The sequence below is a fragment of the Mytilus californianus genome, unplaced genomic scaffold (genome assembly GCF_021869535.1).
Source record: "Mytilus californianus isolate M0D057914Y unplaced genomic scaffold, xbMytCali1.0.p SCAF_34, whole genome shotgun sequence".
NCBI classification, from domain to species: Eukaryota; Metazoa; Mollusca; class Bivalvia; order Mytilida; family Mytilidae; genus Mytilus; species Mytilus californianus.
In genome coordinates, this window is record NW_026262684.1 from 1,050 (window position 1) to 17,865 (window position 16,816).

The 16,816-nt window shown below is 31.6% G+C and overlaps 1 protein-coding gene and 1 long non-coding RNA gene across 7 annotated transcripts in view; one reads left to right on the top strand and one right to left on the bottom strand.

Annotated features, from left to right (window-relative positions):
- Nucleotides 1–1,675: 1,675 nt before the first annotated feature.
- LOC127736608 (uncharacterized) lies at nt 1,676–2,825 on the top strand. Its single transcript, XR_007999073.1, has 2 exons — nt 1,676–1,795; nt 2,203–2,825. It is a non-coding gene; the product is annotated as an uncharacterized LOC127736608 (long non-coding RNA).
- Nucleotides 2,826–3,737: 912 nt separating this feature from the next.
- LOC127736607 (uncharacterized) overlaps nt 3,738–16,816 on the bottom strand; it is a 28,753-nt gene continuing 15,674 nt past the window's right edge. For 2 of the 6 annotated variants that reach the window (XR_007999072.1, XR_007999071.1), the window contains exons 3-8: nt 15,880–16,185; nt 12,899–13,017; nt 11,605–11,767; nt 8,948–10,748; nt 7,936–8,029; nt 3,738–7,272 (exon numbers count right to left, since the gene is read on the bottom strand). Coding sequence is in view for 2 of the 6 variants with exons in the window: in XM_052247166.1 (XP_052103126.1) it covers nt 7,971–8,029; nt 8,948–9,067; nt 11,605–11,767; nt 12,899–13,017; nt 15,880–16,185 (767 nt within the window). In the remaining 4 variants the exon portion in view is untranslated. The remainder of the gene's footprint in view (nt 7,273–7,935; nt 8,030–8,947; nt 10,749–11,604; nt 11,768–12,898; nt 13,018–15,879; nt 16,186–16,816) is intronic. The other 4 variants (XR_007999069.1, XR_007999070.1, XM_052247166.1 and 1 more) reach the window with 4 other exon arrangements.

Consider the following 16,816-nt stretch of genomic DNA (forward strand, 5'->3'; position numbering starts at 1 on the left):
CCCGACCTTCATCCCGGACGGCCCCTATTATGGGACCTATCTTTTGCATTTATTGTTAATTAGTTCTCCTCCTGAACATGCATAAAATAATCGCCATGGACGTTAAGCAACCAACAATCCATAGATGTATAAATAATTCACAATAAAGCATCATTGGCTTTCAAATATTTAAAAGGTAAATTTAGGAACGCGATTTGGACGCATAAAATTAATAAAGTGTTTTAATTATTAATTTATTTTACATGTTAAAGAATGCTCCTCGACTTTACTAAAATAAACATGTTGATACTGTATGTTACATTTTATTATAGTAATCTATGAAATAAATCATCTATTGTTCTTTTTATATGATAAAATTTAGAACGTTTTAATTCACCGTCATAAGAATTCGTACTGGATTTTTCACACACGTTATTAAAATAACGAAATGAACAAATGGATAAAATAACGATCTTTAAGTATGATATTTTGTTAAAGTTTTTAATATTCGAATTGTAAGGGAAACAGTGAAGAATTTCAATTTAAAAAGCGGTTTAAGAACAGCTTAGCAATTGATACTTTGATTACATGTACCATGGACAATAACAAACCTGTAATTAAAGTAAATGTTGATCAAATTTGTAGCAACACACACTTTTGGTTTATTGTCAGTCCGTTCATATATTTTTAAAAAGTAAATATCATAATACTGCGTTTGACAAACGCATCCATTTGTAGTGATTTTGACCTGTAATTCAATTTTGTTCACCAGTCAAAGAACCAGAATGAAAATATTACAATTACTTTACGTCAGTCGTCCGTTAACCGTTACGACAATATTATCCACTAAATCCACATGGCCAATTAGAACAGAATTCCGCCACATGAAATCTTTTTTGGAGTATATAGTTCAAAATTTGGTCCTATAGTCCCGCTTTCTAACCAATATGGTGGCTATTAGTAAACAAAACCGAATGGAAAATGCAAGTACTAGTACTCGACAAAAATCTAGAAAACCATTTTAAATAGAGAATTCTAACTGGGACAAAAATGATCAAAATGACAAGATCTACATTTGGCCCAGTTTGTCCAAAACTATTGGACCATTTATTTGTAGTAGTTATTTTCTTTAAAAGCAAGTTGTTATGCCTATTCTTTATGTGTTGAGCTAGCTTTTTGAGTTAAGAGGCTTTAATGTGTCGTGATCTGCAAATACATTTACAACTTGATCTCGTATTTTAAAAGAGGATTTGGGTTTTTGCTAGAGTCACGAAAACTAAAATACCTTTTAATTACAGTTGGACGTTAAAGAAACGTCAATCAATATCCAGGAACACTCACAAAAAGTTATACGATTTTCCGTATTACCTTGAATATCTACATTTTTGTATTTAAAAAGCCAGTTAATGTAACTAAATACAGCAACAGCAGGTGAATAAACGGAGACAAGAGACAGTTATCAGTATGCAATTTGCCTTATCTATAAGTTTGTAAAATTTATACATATATTTATTAAAACTTCTTCCATGTTGATCCCCCAAATTAGTGTTGAGATTTTTAATAATAAATTTCTCAATAACGATATCCAAGTATGTGTAAGAGTTTTTTTTAGAGCATACCTTCAATAAAAGGATAATTAATTCTGACTCATGTTACTTTAAACACTAAAATAATGATTATGCTGTGTGACGTTTGTTTATTTTTATTTCAGCAGCACTAACTGGGCTTATTTGGAAACCCTTATTGCTGTCGGCTGTAGTATGTTTATCAATTATTTTGATTGCAACAACTTTAATCTACTGCTATTGCCAAAAATGTAAGTTCTGGAAAAGCAAAACTTTTTAATACCCATATTAGCCAGGAATATGATCGCTTCATAGTTCTTTGCTTGTCTTATGAAGTGTAGGACTTAATGGATAGATTGATATATACATGCATCAACTTTCGATAATATTTTATATATTAGAACATAGATATCATGTATTCTCTCTCAAATCATGAATACTAGCTTGCTTTAGATTACATTTTGTTTTAAATACCATGAATAGTGTTACCGTATCTTATCTCTAAATTGTGTAAAGAACCTTTAAAAGTTTAGATAAGCCAAAATTTTAAGTGCCTTTAGTGTTTTTCTTATGTGTTATTTTTCAAATAAGGGAAGGGGGCGTATGATAGATACCGTTTTTCATCTATTATATGTATTGTTATCGGTCTATTTTGTAGGGAAATATTTGAAGTATTGTCAGCACACAACACAAGAAGAAGAATCAAATATCGCCATGATTAGCCGAGTACCTGGTTCAGAATGACAATTGTGTTTTATAAGCAAAACATTCCCAACCTAACGTTAGCTTCAATGTTTTATGATAGGCATTGAACAAAAGTTTTGCCTCTACAACATTTCTCGATAACTACTCCGATTCTAACAAAACTCTTGAACAGTCATATTGCAAAAAGTAAGCCTTGTGCATCTTTCGCCCCTCTTTTACATTTGTCTGCGATATAATGCATAAGCGTAGATATATGTGAAAGAAACCGTTAGCCAAGAGAGTGTATCGTATCTTTTTGCGAATAACGTTATCCATTGTGTTTCGTACTTACTATTCTAGGTTATGATGAATTTTCCAAAATTACATTTCTTTTCTTACTTAGACCCTATATATCAGTGAGTTCTAAGACACACGTCTTTCTATAGAATGGTATATTAACACCACTCTTCGTTATCAAAAGACTGTAACATTGAAGGTTTTTGACGAAGATCATACAAAATCGGACGAATTTACAGTATAATTAAGAAAGAATAATGTAACAGTGACAAAATAAAGTACAGTCGAATTTTTTTATAAGCAACATATTTCTTACATTTGGAGGACGTAGTTTTTTAAGAATAGGGAAACATGTATATATTCCTAAATGCATTCGCCTTTGAAACTTTGCCTTAAAATCTTAGAAAAACACTGAATCACGAAAACCTTATACTGATCAATATTCAATAAAGAAGAAGTCAAGGCAAAATAAAACCTGCCTTGTTTGCAAAGTATTCGGAAGCAGGATCTATATTATAATCAAATTGTAATATAACATAATCAAATAAGAAAACAATCATTCATAAAATCCAATACTTTCGGCCTATCAAGAGATTTATTGAAAAACTCTCTTCAACTGCCCTTCTTATTGTATCCTAATTCAAACAGGGTTGCCGACTGTACGGTATGGTTTTTTCTCATTGTTGAAGACCGTACGGTTGTCTATTATCGCATACAAACACATTACTTGAATTGTAGTGCATAGCTGTCCAATTGGCAATCATACCGATTCATCTTCTAATGTTTATATGAAATTGGGGAGAAGATATCTATAGGCAATTTAAAACCATATTTCATCGCAGCTTTAGATTCAATCTTACAATCAAATTTTGTAAAGAAGCCAAAATATGTAACACATGCTGGAAGATGCAGCCATTACTGCAAATCCAAATTCATCCCACTTATCAGACAAGCGATATAGTTTTTGAGGAATAGACTGAAATAATTTGTTTTACCTGAATCCAAGCCGAATCTCGGGCGTACAAAATTGATTAATATGCAAACATGCATCTTAAACAGTTACACTGCCATAAAATACTTAACTTTTAATATATTTTGCATATTGTTGATATTTAGATAGATCTGGTAGACTTATAATTGTATTCTAAAAAAACAAAAATGTATCACTATTTCAATTGAATGTTCTACTACAAAGAGGACCAGACACAACAACACTGACATTACATTTTACTTGTTTAACATGTTAAATATCTGAACACATAATATGTAAAATTGCAAAATTGTCTCGAATGCACAAAATGTATAAAACAATCTTAACGTCTCAGCATTTACAAAAATATATAATAAAGAAAAAATGGTTGGGTTTTAATACATGCAATATTCAATCAAGAAGCTGCCTTTGTATTGTGTATATAAAACTAGAGGCTCCAAGGAGCCTGTGTCACTCACCTGATATTTTTATTTACAATTCATTCATGAAATAATGCAACCGTTATACTTTTGCTTTAGTGTCAGAGATATAAGCCAAAATCTGCATTTTACCCCTATGTATTTTTGTTAGCCATGTCTGCCATGTTGGTTGGCAGGCAGGGTCATCAGACACATTTTTTCAACAAGAGATCCTAATGATGATTGTGGCAAAGTTTGGTTAAATTTGTCTCAGTTGTTTCAGAGGAGAAGACATTTGTAAAAGATTAAAAGAAAATACGAAAAATTGTTAAAAATTGACTTTAAAGGGCAATAACTCCTTCAGGGGTCAATTGACCATTTTGGTCATGTTGATTTATTTGTAGATCTTACTTTGCTGAATATTATTGCTGCTTTCAGTTTATCTATATCTATAATAATATTCAAGATAATAACAAAAAACTGCAAATTTCCTTAAAATTACCAATTCAGGGGCAGCAACCCAACAACAGATTGTCCGATTTTTCTGAAAATTTTAGAGCAGATAGATCCTGACCTGATAAACATTATTATCATGTCAGATTTGCTCTAAATGCTTTAGTTTCAGAGATAAAAGCCAAAATCTGCATATTACCCCTTGTTCTATTTTTAGCCATGGCGGCCATCTTGGTTGGTTGGCCGGGTCATCAGACACATTTTTTAAACTAGATACCCCAATGATGATTGTGGCCAATTTTGGTTAAATTTAGCCCAGTAGTTTCAGAGGAGAAGATTTTTGTAAAAGTTAACAAACGACGGACGACGACGGACGACGAACGCCAAGTGATGAGAAAAGCTCACTTGGACCATTGGGCCAGGTGAGCTAAAAACAGATACATTTTATCAAATAGTAAATAAACAGAAACATGCTTTATAACAGTGTATTATGCAACCGTTTTAATATTCAAGCTACTTTTAAGCGAATTTACTTTTTTAAAATATATATACCAAAGTTATATATAGATGCACATGTATAAAATACCCAAAACACAAAAAAGAAACGAAACGTTAAGTTCGACATACATGTTCTGGGAAGATCTTGTGTCAACGAAACTATTTTGATCCCTCGCCTATTCTTTGAAGTTTAATATGTCTTAGATGGAACGCCATCTTTTCTTTTAATCAAAATGCCCATCTTCATGGAATATTCAGGAGGAAATCAAATCGAATTCCGACGTTAGATTGTAACTTGTTACTAGAAAATGTCAATTTAATGTAGTAGACAATGCATCGGCGTTTCGTTAATCTCGATTTATCTCGGAGGGAATTATCTTTCCGAAATATTAAAGAGAGATACGTTTGAGCCGCAGACGTACGTGACAAAAAAGGTAGCATAATAAAATTCATCATAATTACCAAACACCGTTCTCACCAAGGGTGTTTCTTTTTTTATTTCTTTTTGGCAAAAAAAAAATGATTAACTAGTTGCGTTCATTTGTTGTCCCCTAGATATGACAAAAAACTTTCAAACAAAATCCTCAGTATGAAGGATTGTATTGTCTTCTTTAATTTGTTAGGGAATGAGAACAGAATTTCAAACCGATTCGACGAATTGAAAATACATATGTACAATTGTTATACAAAATTAAAAAAAAGAATGGTTTCTTTCGTTATCTGTTCATTTGTTGCGTTAAGGAAGATATCAAACTACCTTATTTTTAATGTCAAAATCATAAATAATTGTTCCCAACAAATATGTACTGAGGTTAAGTATATCAGGTAATTGAAACAATCTTTAGATTTGATACTAAACCTGAACAGTCCCTATCTAAAAGGTCAAACCTTCAGCGTTTAAATGAAATGAATAAACAAATTGGTTTAGATGAAATGTCGATGTTATTTGGTTTACACAATTTGAACCCCGAATTCAAAAGAACACATACCTAATAATGCTTTAGTAGAACGATTATTACAGATAATTATATTGTAATACCTGTAACATTATAATTATAATTGCACATAGAATAGTATATTCCTTGAACGTAAAACATGAATTCAGAGTAAAAAATAATATAAAATTTCGACTAAAATCGATCCAAATATGCCAAATAACATTAAAAATTAACAAAAAAATAATGTACACAAAGTAGAAGTATATTTAGGTTATAACTAATAGATAACTGATTTTAATAGATTTAAGGGTAAAATTGAACTTCACAATAGCATGTATAGTAGGCTTCAAGATTCAAATATTTATGCAAAATCAATTGCTTGTATGTGCTTTTAAATCTGTTAAAATGCTGTTTAAATATTATTATAGAAACATGTGAAACACTAAAATAACAATAAAGAATTTGAATCATCGAATAATAAAAAAATGTTCAGACGTTAATCTCATATTTTGACACACAATACACTCTTGTATTATGATTACGTGATAAGATGATAACATCATTGTGTTTATTCTAAATGTGTAAGAACAGAATAACTTTGACTTATAATACAAACAAAAAGAAACAAAAAATAAATGTGTCATTAGACTTAACCATCTTTGTAGTTTAGTTGTGCATTTCCGAGTTCTAGTCATAAAAAGGTATGACTGGACATTAACATGATAAAGAAACATTGTTTTACTTCTTTGTAATGTTTGCATAGTTAGATGATCCTAAATATGGTTGAGAATATGACATACGTATATGAATTTTAACAAAAAGGAAAGACCATTTGTAATGAAATTTAAAAAAAAAAAACTACTAAGCATATCCATGGTAGTTTGGTTGTGCATTTCCGAGTTCTAGTCATAAAAAGGTATGACTGGACATTAACATGATTAAGAAACATTGTTTTACTTCTTTGTAATGTTTGCATAGTTAGATGATCCTAAATATGGTTGAGAATATGACATACGTATATGAATTTTAACAAAAAGGAAAGACCATTTGTAATGAAATTTAAAAAAAAAACTACTAAGCATATCCATGGAAAGACTAAATTATTTGGGTGATTGAAAATGTTCATGATGTTAGAGTATTTGAATCTCCAGTTTTTTTTGTTTCTGCAAAGTGAAACCTGTGAGGTTTGTGGAAATTTAAGGGGGGAAGTAGTAATAAACAAAGTATTGTGTACCATGACTAGACAAAAAGACAAAAAAGCATAGTGAACACATACGATGGTATAGATAAGTAATAAATCATAAAAAAAATAATCAATGTGTATTTCCATACATTGTCTCAAAACAGAACAGCCACCATTGGTATCTACGAATCTCTAAGCTGTCATTTTCCCCATTTAAAATCTTTCTTTTAGTTTGATAGCTAATGATAAATTTTGATCCAGAGAGCAAGTTCTAGTCTTCATTCGACTGCAAATATAACGTTATAAAAAAGTTACAAAATTTATGTCAATGATTAGTTCATGGAATTTTCAAATGCAAACAACTACATTAATTTTCCTAAGCACTGACAATTCGCTTTGATACAACTTAATCAACAATGTCGTAACAACACCGTGACGTCAGGGGACTGAACAAATCGGTTCCTGTGTATTCATTGCAAAGAGTGTAAATTAACATCACGAAGTGCGACAAAATTACTTACTACGTGAAATCATTCATATCATGGCTTTAAGTTTTCAAAATAAGAAGATTTAATAAACGCTGATTGTGAAAACGCAACAAACGGTTGGGCACTCTTAATTGTTTGTCATTTGGTCTCTTAGATATTTCCAAAAAAAATGACCTTACTCAACATAACCAACCTATCTGACTGTATCTCGGCATATTGCATTGAAAGATAACGGAGGAGAGCAAAGACTGCCTGTGTGCATTATTATATTTAGCCATGGCGTTGTCGATCTATTTTCGACTTATGAGTTTAAATGATCATTTTGTATCATTTGCCCATTTCTTAAATATATCAAAAACAAACCTTTTAAGATCAAATTGTATGTTTGGATAGTATTAATGCGTATTGCAGATGGTAAAAACATATACTTTGAAAAAAGAGACATTAACCGTATTGATTACCTGCATATACAACTAAACACACCGTTTCTAATATATTATGACTGCTTAGCTTCTCCTGTTTTAGTTGGAAGCATTGTATCTTCAGCTACATCAGCTGCAATTATAGTCAACTAATAAAAATTATTATCTTCCTACATTATATTGATACATCAATGTGTTGCTGTCTTGCATAATGTTTTCGGTTATAATCACTATTAAAACTGAATGTTGAAGATTATGATATAATAATTTACAGTCAACATTAAAACAAAATCTTTTGTTTGTTTTCAAAACATTCCTAACTTGAAAATCTCTCTATGCAACCCGTTTTGCATAAATTCAGTTGAGGATTATCAGAAAAACCTGGTAAAGCGTGAGTTTGGCGAATTAATATAAACACAAAGTATTTGTTCTATAAGGCACTAATGGTCGACATGTTTGCACTAACATGAAGCAGAATTTCTACAAAAATTCTCAAAAACAGATCATATTGTAAGTTCTTCAATTGCATTTTCATATAGATTGATGATGTTCTATTACTCAGTAACCCAGACTTTTAGGGTTGCTTGCAACTCATACTCTAGTAAACAATTAAAATAATTAATTGTATTGTTTGCATGTATGTTTTGTAAGTATTTTACTGTTATAAAGTGTTGATGGTAGAAGACTTAGTACGTTTGATTAACTTATGGTTACATATCACAATTATTTCGTACCGCTCATTTCTTATACATACAAGTGAACTGCTGATACAGACTTATGAGTAAGAACAAATGATATAGAAACTACAAAGTTTCACGTTATATTAACGGTCACATCTTGTATTTGTTACCCGTAGATTTGTCTGAGTCTCACCTCACTTACGGCGTGTTTTCGTTATCTTAAACAATTGATACAAATTACCAGGAACAGTCGCTATATTCATTACCCGTGACTTGACCGACTAATTACTGTAATTTGTATTTTTCTATGCCAACTGTTAAATATTGATTAAAATCTTACAATAATTAATATAAAGTTAACAATAAGGTACCTCTCGCAGACTTTGATTTTCTTTTATAGCAAATCACTATCACTATAGCAATAATAACAAATAGGCAGCCTGTTGGAATTATACTTGATATCAATATGGTCTGCAACATGTGATTATTTTCTGGAAAACATATGCAGACAAAAACAAGAAATTAGGTTTGCTAATGTCTTAGCAAGCATTGACATATGCTTATCATTTGCATGTATTGGTAGAATACTTTTAAAATAGTTTCGTGGGAGTGTTGCTATCTATTACTGAATCTTCATTCAATATATTCACACTGAATTAAATCATCTCAGTCAACTACTATTTTTTTCGGATGGAAACTGAATTTGCCACAAGATATAATTATTAAGGGAACGACCATTTAACATTAAGGTGGGGTCATTTTTTTTCCCAAAAAAATATTCTGATTCCCAAATTAATAAAAATTTAAAAAATATTCTGTTCAAGCAGAGGACAAAAAACATATTCTGAATCCAGATTTTCCCCATACCTTATAGTGTTAAATTTTCAACAAAATAATATGATTGATAGCTTTGAAAATTCAATAAAATAAGAATAAAAATCATACCCCCTCTTGAAGTTAAATGGTTTCTTCTTAATGATACAACATCATAATCAAAGGCAATATGTTAATTTGGTCCAGAAGAAATACAAGCAAAAACATCCGTCTTCGAATAAGTGCATGTTTTTTCACATAGAATCCGACAAATGACCCTTCTGGTATCACTGATTGGATACAATATGTTATCAAAGTTACAAGCCGTTGTTTGGTTGAGAGGAAACCATCATCTCAATTCAATCAAGATGCACCAGATGTCGGTGAATGTACATATTCATTTGCTGACGCCAGCACGAGAGACCCCCCACGGTTTGTGTAGGATTCGTTTAAGATTGATCTTGAGGTTTTTTTAAGTAATGATCTGCAGACTGTTGTTTGTATTTTTGTCATTTTTCATTTTTGTTTCATTCCTCACAGTTCATAAAGTGTTTAAAAATTTCGTATTATCTGTTGATCTTGTAACTGTAATTTATAAAAAAAAAAAGACTTGTGTCATTTGATAACGATCAGAATATTGAATCATGAAAAATATTATCACTCTGAAATCATAAGCTTTCTTGAGGAAAATGATAAATGGGGAAATTGAGTGCAAAATCAAGTATTAATCAGGAATATTGTCCTTTAATTTACAAAGGATTTTTGGTTGACTAAAATAATACTGATAATATTTGGTTTTCATAACAAAACAGACTGTAGCGATAACCTCAAAACCTAACAGGTGGAAAATGAAGCTGCGTGTGTCAACATCATGACTAAAATAGTCCAAATAAAACTTTTCATAATATTTGCAAAAGATTAAACATTCAAAATTCCATTGCAGGTATCATTTATGTCAAGTGTTCTGAATTACTCACATTTACATTATCATCAAGTATCCACTCCATGTTAAATCTACGATAACGAAACCCGAGGTTTTTTTTGCCTCTTCACAATGATAAGTTCATGAATGTCTATGCATAAAAGATCCGTATTTGTTTCTTCGCAATGGGATCCACAGTAACTCCCCAACTGTCATTGATACCACCAAAAGGAACACTCATTGTATATCTCGATTGAAGAGAAATGCGCAATACACTCCAAAATGAGGTCCAATATATAATACTCCAAATGCCACAAATGTGATGATAAGTACACTTCTAGAATCTCAATTGAAAAGATATTAACAAAACCCCTCTAAAGATTACATTTTTCCATAGCCAAGTTCGAAATCATCCGTCTTTCCTGGCCTGTTCTGTTCTATAAAGAAGAACAGTGCTTTCAAATTACAAACTTCAACATTTACCAACACAAAATGGATTTTTTTATCAACGTGTATGGCTCTTTAGAATGCATTTTCAAAGTTGCAAAGTTTACCTTAGAAATAATTTGGCTATTTCTATGTAATATTTGGTTTAATAACTCTTCAACTTTTCCGGTTCTTATATATACATCCTTGTCTTTCAAATATTTGGCTTTCAGCGTTCCTGTTGACAATATATCCAGAAAAGCTCTTTGGACGTATGAACGCATTTAATTTTCAGAACGTGTAGTTTTAATATTTTGTCAAGATATACTGACATTGGACAGTATTTTTGAATTTTGAAGCAACTATGTATCATTATATTATTTATATATATATATGTATGTAGTTTGACTTGAAGTGTTAAGTGAGATAACCCTCATTCATTGTAAAAAAATCTTCATATTTAAGGTACATCAATCCTATTCAAATCAAATGTATTTCAATGACAATTTGTTGCAATTGAATGGCTTGACAAAAACAGCAAAACAATAATAGTCACTGGTCAATATAGTTGTTAGGAGCATACATTTGAGTAGGGACAATATTGCTTACATCAGAAATATAAGAAAGAATTCTCTCTCATAATTAGATCAGGCAGAACGTATAACTTTGTTAAATAAACTATTCGTAAGTTACCGACTTAAGACTTCGAAGAATAATTTTTCGACAGATTTCCTACTTTGTGGTAGGACTTTATAAAACTCTATCAAGTAACAGTAACTAAAGTAATAAAATAAATCTTACAATCGTAATCGTACAAACTCCGAAACAACTATATTTTCCAATGAATTAGTTCATCGAAAAGTATACCTTTACAAACTTGAAACGTCGTCCATGGTATCGGATATTCTTCAATCAAATGGCATCGTATCTGCGGTTTGGTGTTGCAGTTGTTGACTTCACAGTTCAAGAAGACCTCGTAATAAACGCTATGCTTTACTATGGAGGAATTTTTGCATTGGTAATATTTATTCTGAAATACAAATAAAAAAGACACCTGCATATTTTCAATAGACACATATAACCTTGGCGGCATCTTAAACCCCAATTACAAACAGGCTATCATGTATATAATTTTCACATGTATTCTACTAAAATAACGAGGCCCAATTTTATGACCGGCATGACGTAAAAACTATCTTATAAGAGAATTCAACTTTATATAACTAATATAGGACAATGGTGTCGAATGAAAATTACATCATTTAGGCCCCTTTGTTCTGCACTTAATTAATATTACCAATAACTAAAAAGTTGCGGGTAGAATCCGATTGCGATACAAATAATATACGCCGCATGTTATTTCTGGTTGTAGTATGTACAAATGTATGTATCTTCTGAATCTCCCTCCTTTAATAGGGGTCACCATAAGTTATAGTGTAATGCGACGTTTCCACAGTGCCAATGATGGCCCTGTTTGAGAACAGACAGCGATAAGATACGAAAAGTGAAAAAGTCGTATTACTATCCTCAATTATCTGGAATGTCCTATTATTGTTTGAACGCAGTTGAACGGGAATGTTCCGGGGAGGTCGGCCAAGCAACCTGAGAGTTAGGTGCGTCCCGTATTCTGTGTTTTGATCAGGTATCAATAAAACAAACATATGCTACAGATACTCAACACTACATTTGAAAAAAAAAGATTGCACATATTAGTTAATCATTAAATCAGTGTGCGGATGAAAGTTGTGCGGATGCAATTTTTACTTCGACTAGCCATGTTGGTGACAATGGGTTATATCAACAAACAAGTACAATAGATACACTCTTACCAAAATTTTATTAACCAATTGTATGTACATTTTTCATTTTCTTTTAAAAATACCTGCTCAGTAATATATACTTCATGATTGAGATCTTTGGACATCATCTTTTACAAACTTTTTCACGTATACCCCTAATTAATCATTTTGCAGTGTCTCATTCACGTAACTATATGCAAATGTTTTTATAAGCAAGGCTAACGTTCATTTCTGTAGAAATTATTGGTAGGTTACCTTCATAATATTTACCATGACATAATTAAAAGTTTGTTATTGAGCAAAAAAAAAAAAAACAACAATTATGTACATGGTATGCAATCATGTAAATTTGACATACTTACCTCTAAAGCTAGAGAACAATTTGGCAATGGAAAAACTTTGACAAAATGAAGAGAAATATATATTTTTCCACTGCTAGAAGTGTTGTACACAATGTTTGTTGTTTCAAAAGTGGGAGGATCTGCAATGAAATGAAAGTATTGTGTAAAGGAAATTATATGTGAATGTGACCTCGAGTTAAAAAAGACACATGCCTACAGCAGATGGAAATTTTGAAGTTGAAATCAAAGCTAAAAAAAAGGTCGAACTTTCTTTTACATAATTATGGAAAAAGAAATAAAATGAGAAATTAGACTGTTTTCGTGTTTTTCCAAATTAATTGTAGCCTTACGATATTGAAATCGTTTGTATTGTACATGTACATTTGTCAACACACCGATGCACATTTATAAAGTAAACAACTACTGTAATTGTACAATTAAGATAAACATGTAGGGTGTACAATGTATACATGAACATGATGAACATGTTGGGTATACGCCAAATGAAAAAAACAAGATTGCAACTCATTGAAACAGAAAGACTTTTAGAGGTCAATATTTATACACAGTCTTCAACAATGATTAAACATCTGTTATTCTCTTTTACTTGACAGAAAAGTTGTGAACATATTTTATAGAGGTTATCAAAAATCTACAAAATTCCCTACAGTGAATTGAAGAAAACCACAACAAAGAACAGCCGCTGATTGAAGACCAGCACATGACCATATGGCAGGTCAATTTTTTTTTTACTACCCCCCCCCCCCCAACCACCACTTTTTTTTTAAATCTGAAATAGTGTACAGTTACAACAAAATTATCAAAATACCGTAGAATAAAATTAATATAATAGGAACTAAATCAACTATATGGATAGTAATTATTAACCCCGCCACAGTCTTTATGTGTCAGTCCAGAGTCATTGGTTGTCGTTGGATAGGTCGGAATTGATTCACGTTTTGATAATTGTTGAAGCTGTAACGAGACCTATATGTATAGTTTTATACAACTACGTCATTTAGACACAAAATTATACTCGCAGTTACGGAAAGCAAGTTGCTGAAATCATGTTTCTTGACGTGTCAAAGTCTAATATCGGTGGCTATACACCGGAATATATTTCTTACGTTCAAGTTAAAATTTAGTAATATTTGAAACTATAAATAACAGGATTGATGACCAACTCGTAAAACCTTCCGGAAGCAGTTTTTGATATCGACGAAGGGGCTTGATTGATGCGTTACATCATTTTTCAGCCAGGTACGTGAATATTTTCTGACAGCAAAGGCCCAGGTTGGAGAAAGTCCTCAAATCTCTTGGCCTTTCGCAACAAAATGTTCCTACCACAAAATCTTTTTATATAATTATGTTCAGAATTGTTTTTTTTAGCTTTCCGTTTGTATGTTGATCTATCAAAAATAATACTCTGCATATAAATTGTAATAGTGTGAAAAAAATGCACAGAGGAAAGGCCAATACAGTATTTTAAGACTTATTACATTTTTTTGATTTTTGTGTATTCAATTTTAACCTTTTCCAGCATGATAAAACAAAGACCATTAATAGAGACAGAACAAAGCTTAATTACTTTGAACTTGTGTCTTTAAAATAGTGATTCTACACTTTAATATCATCTTGATTGAGCACTTCGATGTCATTTTTCCTGCCTCGCGGATGTTTAGGCTGCGATATAATAGATGCATCCCAATATTACCGAACAGACAAAAAGAGAAATATTTACTTCATATGTAATTAGATAATATTTACCAATGAACATCTCTTAAAATATGCATCGCCATTGTGGTTTGAGCGTACGAATCCTTAAGTGCATGACCCGGTTAACGTATTTTTTATGATAACCAGCTCGCAATCATTTAAATTGGATTATATCATGGCAGGTGCATTTGCAGTACTTAGGAGACAGATGTAAAATGATATCAAATGCGACAGCTGCACATGCAGTTTTATAAGAGGCTGTTTTAAAGTTTGTCTATGAAAGAGAGTCAACAAATATTATTAATAGATAATTTTACTTGTGCGAATACTTCTTAAAGATAAAATTTCACTTTAAATGCACAACAACAAATGATGAAAGTTATTCATAATGTAATGATTATAGCTTTAGGATACGCTTCATATTCACAAAATATTCAGTCATTGAAACTTCAATCAGCCAAAACAGTTTAAGTGAAGTAAAAAGGTGTTTTAACCTGGAACGTTTGAAATACAAAATTATAACGTTACAGACCTTACGGTCATGTTGACATTGTTAGAATGTTTTGTTTCCATTAATTAACCAATTCAATGAGAGGGGAGGGAGGGCAGATTTAAATACACACTTTTATAAAAAATAAAGTCTAAATAAATGTAGTTCAGAATGGTTTTGTAAATAATGAAATTATTTTAATATATAACCAATAACGAATGTGTCGGTTAATTTTTCTAAGATCGTATTTTTAAAATTTGTATTCGAATGTTTACTCTATAAGAAATGTCCATAAAAAGTAAAATATATAGCTCGATTTAAAGATAACTTGTGATTATTTGCCTACATCTGAACTAAAATATATGATGGCATGTTTTAGGATCATCTCAAATTGTTTGCATCACAAAATTGTCAAAAGATCCTAACTTGGCCAATGTCCCCAGTGCCGCGTCTAGTTTTCCCACACTATAGTCTACCTCATTTACCGTTTATTTCCTGTGACCGTCAACAATTGTCCAGCTTTACCGTTCTAACCCCATCCCTCTTTTACCTCATGTTCCTTTTCCAACATAAATGGTGCTCGGCTGTATAGCCTTTTTGTGTTGCTGTGGCGTTTAACTCTGATTACCAACCAATTGAAGTAGTGGAGTGCACATGCATAATCAGTAATTATCAAATTGTATTTTCAGTTTTTTTCCCATCCATCCAGTATGATTACGAGAGACTGTCGATGAACTGAATAAAACATTTTCCCCGAAAGAGTTTTATTTAAAAACAAATACATGTACGTACTTACATTCGAAGTTCTCTGCATTTATCTGTAGTTTTTTCGATGACGTATCGAAGTTATACCGGCATTGATAATTGGATGTCAAGTCGGACTCGGTGAGGTTTTCTATCAATAGCCCAAACTGGTTATGTGCGGTTAATATCTCCTTATATTCTGAAGGTTTATCCAAATGTCCATTGTATACAATCGATTCGGTCCCTTTTGACCATTGGCGTGTCAGATTCTGGTCAATAGTCTTTACACCATGGACGGTACATATCAAAGTCACTGGTTCGCCGATTCTCATTATACATGGCTCACGTTCCCATGTTACTGAAATGAAGGTATCCAATTACAATAGTGTAATAAAATTGAGAGTGGGAAATGAGGAATGTGCCAAAGAGACAACACCCCGATCGAAGAGCAGAAAACAGCAGAAGGCCACCAATGGCCACCAATGGGTCTTCAACACATCGAAAAAAAATAAAAACGCATCCGGAGGTTGTCTTCAGCTGGCCCCTACATAATCTCATTTTTCTTTTTCTTTATAATTTGATTTGAATATTCAACTATCTATTCGTAAACGAAGCAAACTTTAAATATCAAAATCCTTTACCATTTTTTTGTATTGCTTTCACATTGCTTATATCAATAAATTTCTTGTACATTTATTTTTGATAAATTATTTTTGGTAAATGTTTACCTTTTTGAATACAAAATTTTTATTCTCTCTGTACATTGTTTTTATACATACATAACATAACGTTTGTCTATTTTCTGCTGTCTGTAAATCAACAAATTAGTTGTTTTGAATAAATGTGGAATATGTCCATGGGACATACAATGTAGATGATGACGACGCATGCATATAACATGATAAAGGGCATAACTCAAGGTCTGTCAAAGTGACACTACCAAAATGTGTACTTGATCTGAGTTTGTGGTAATAAGCATTGAATATAAG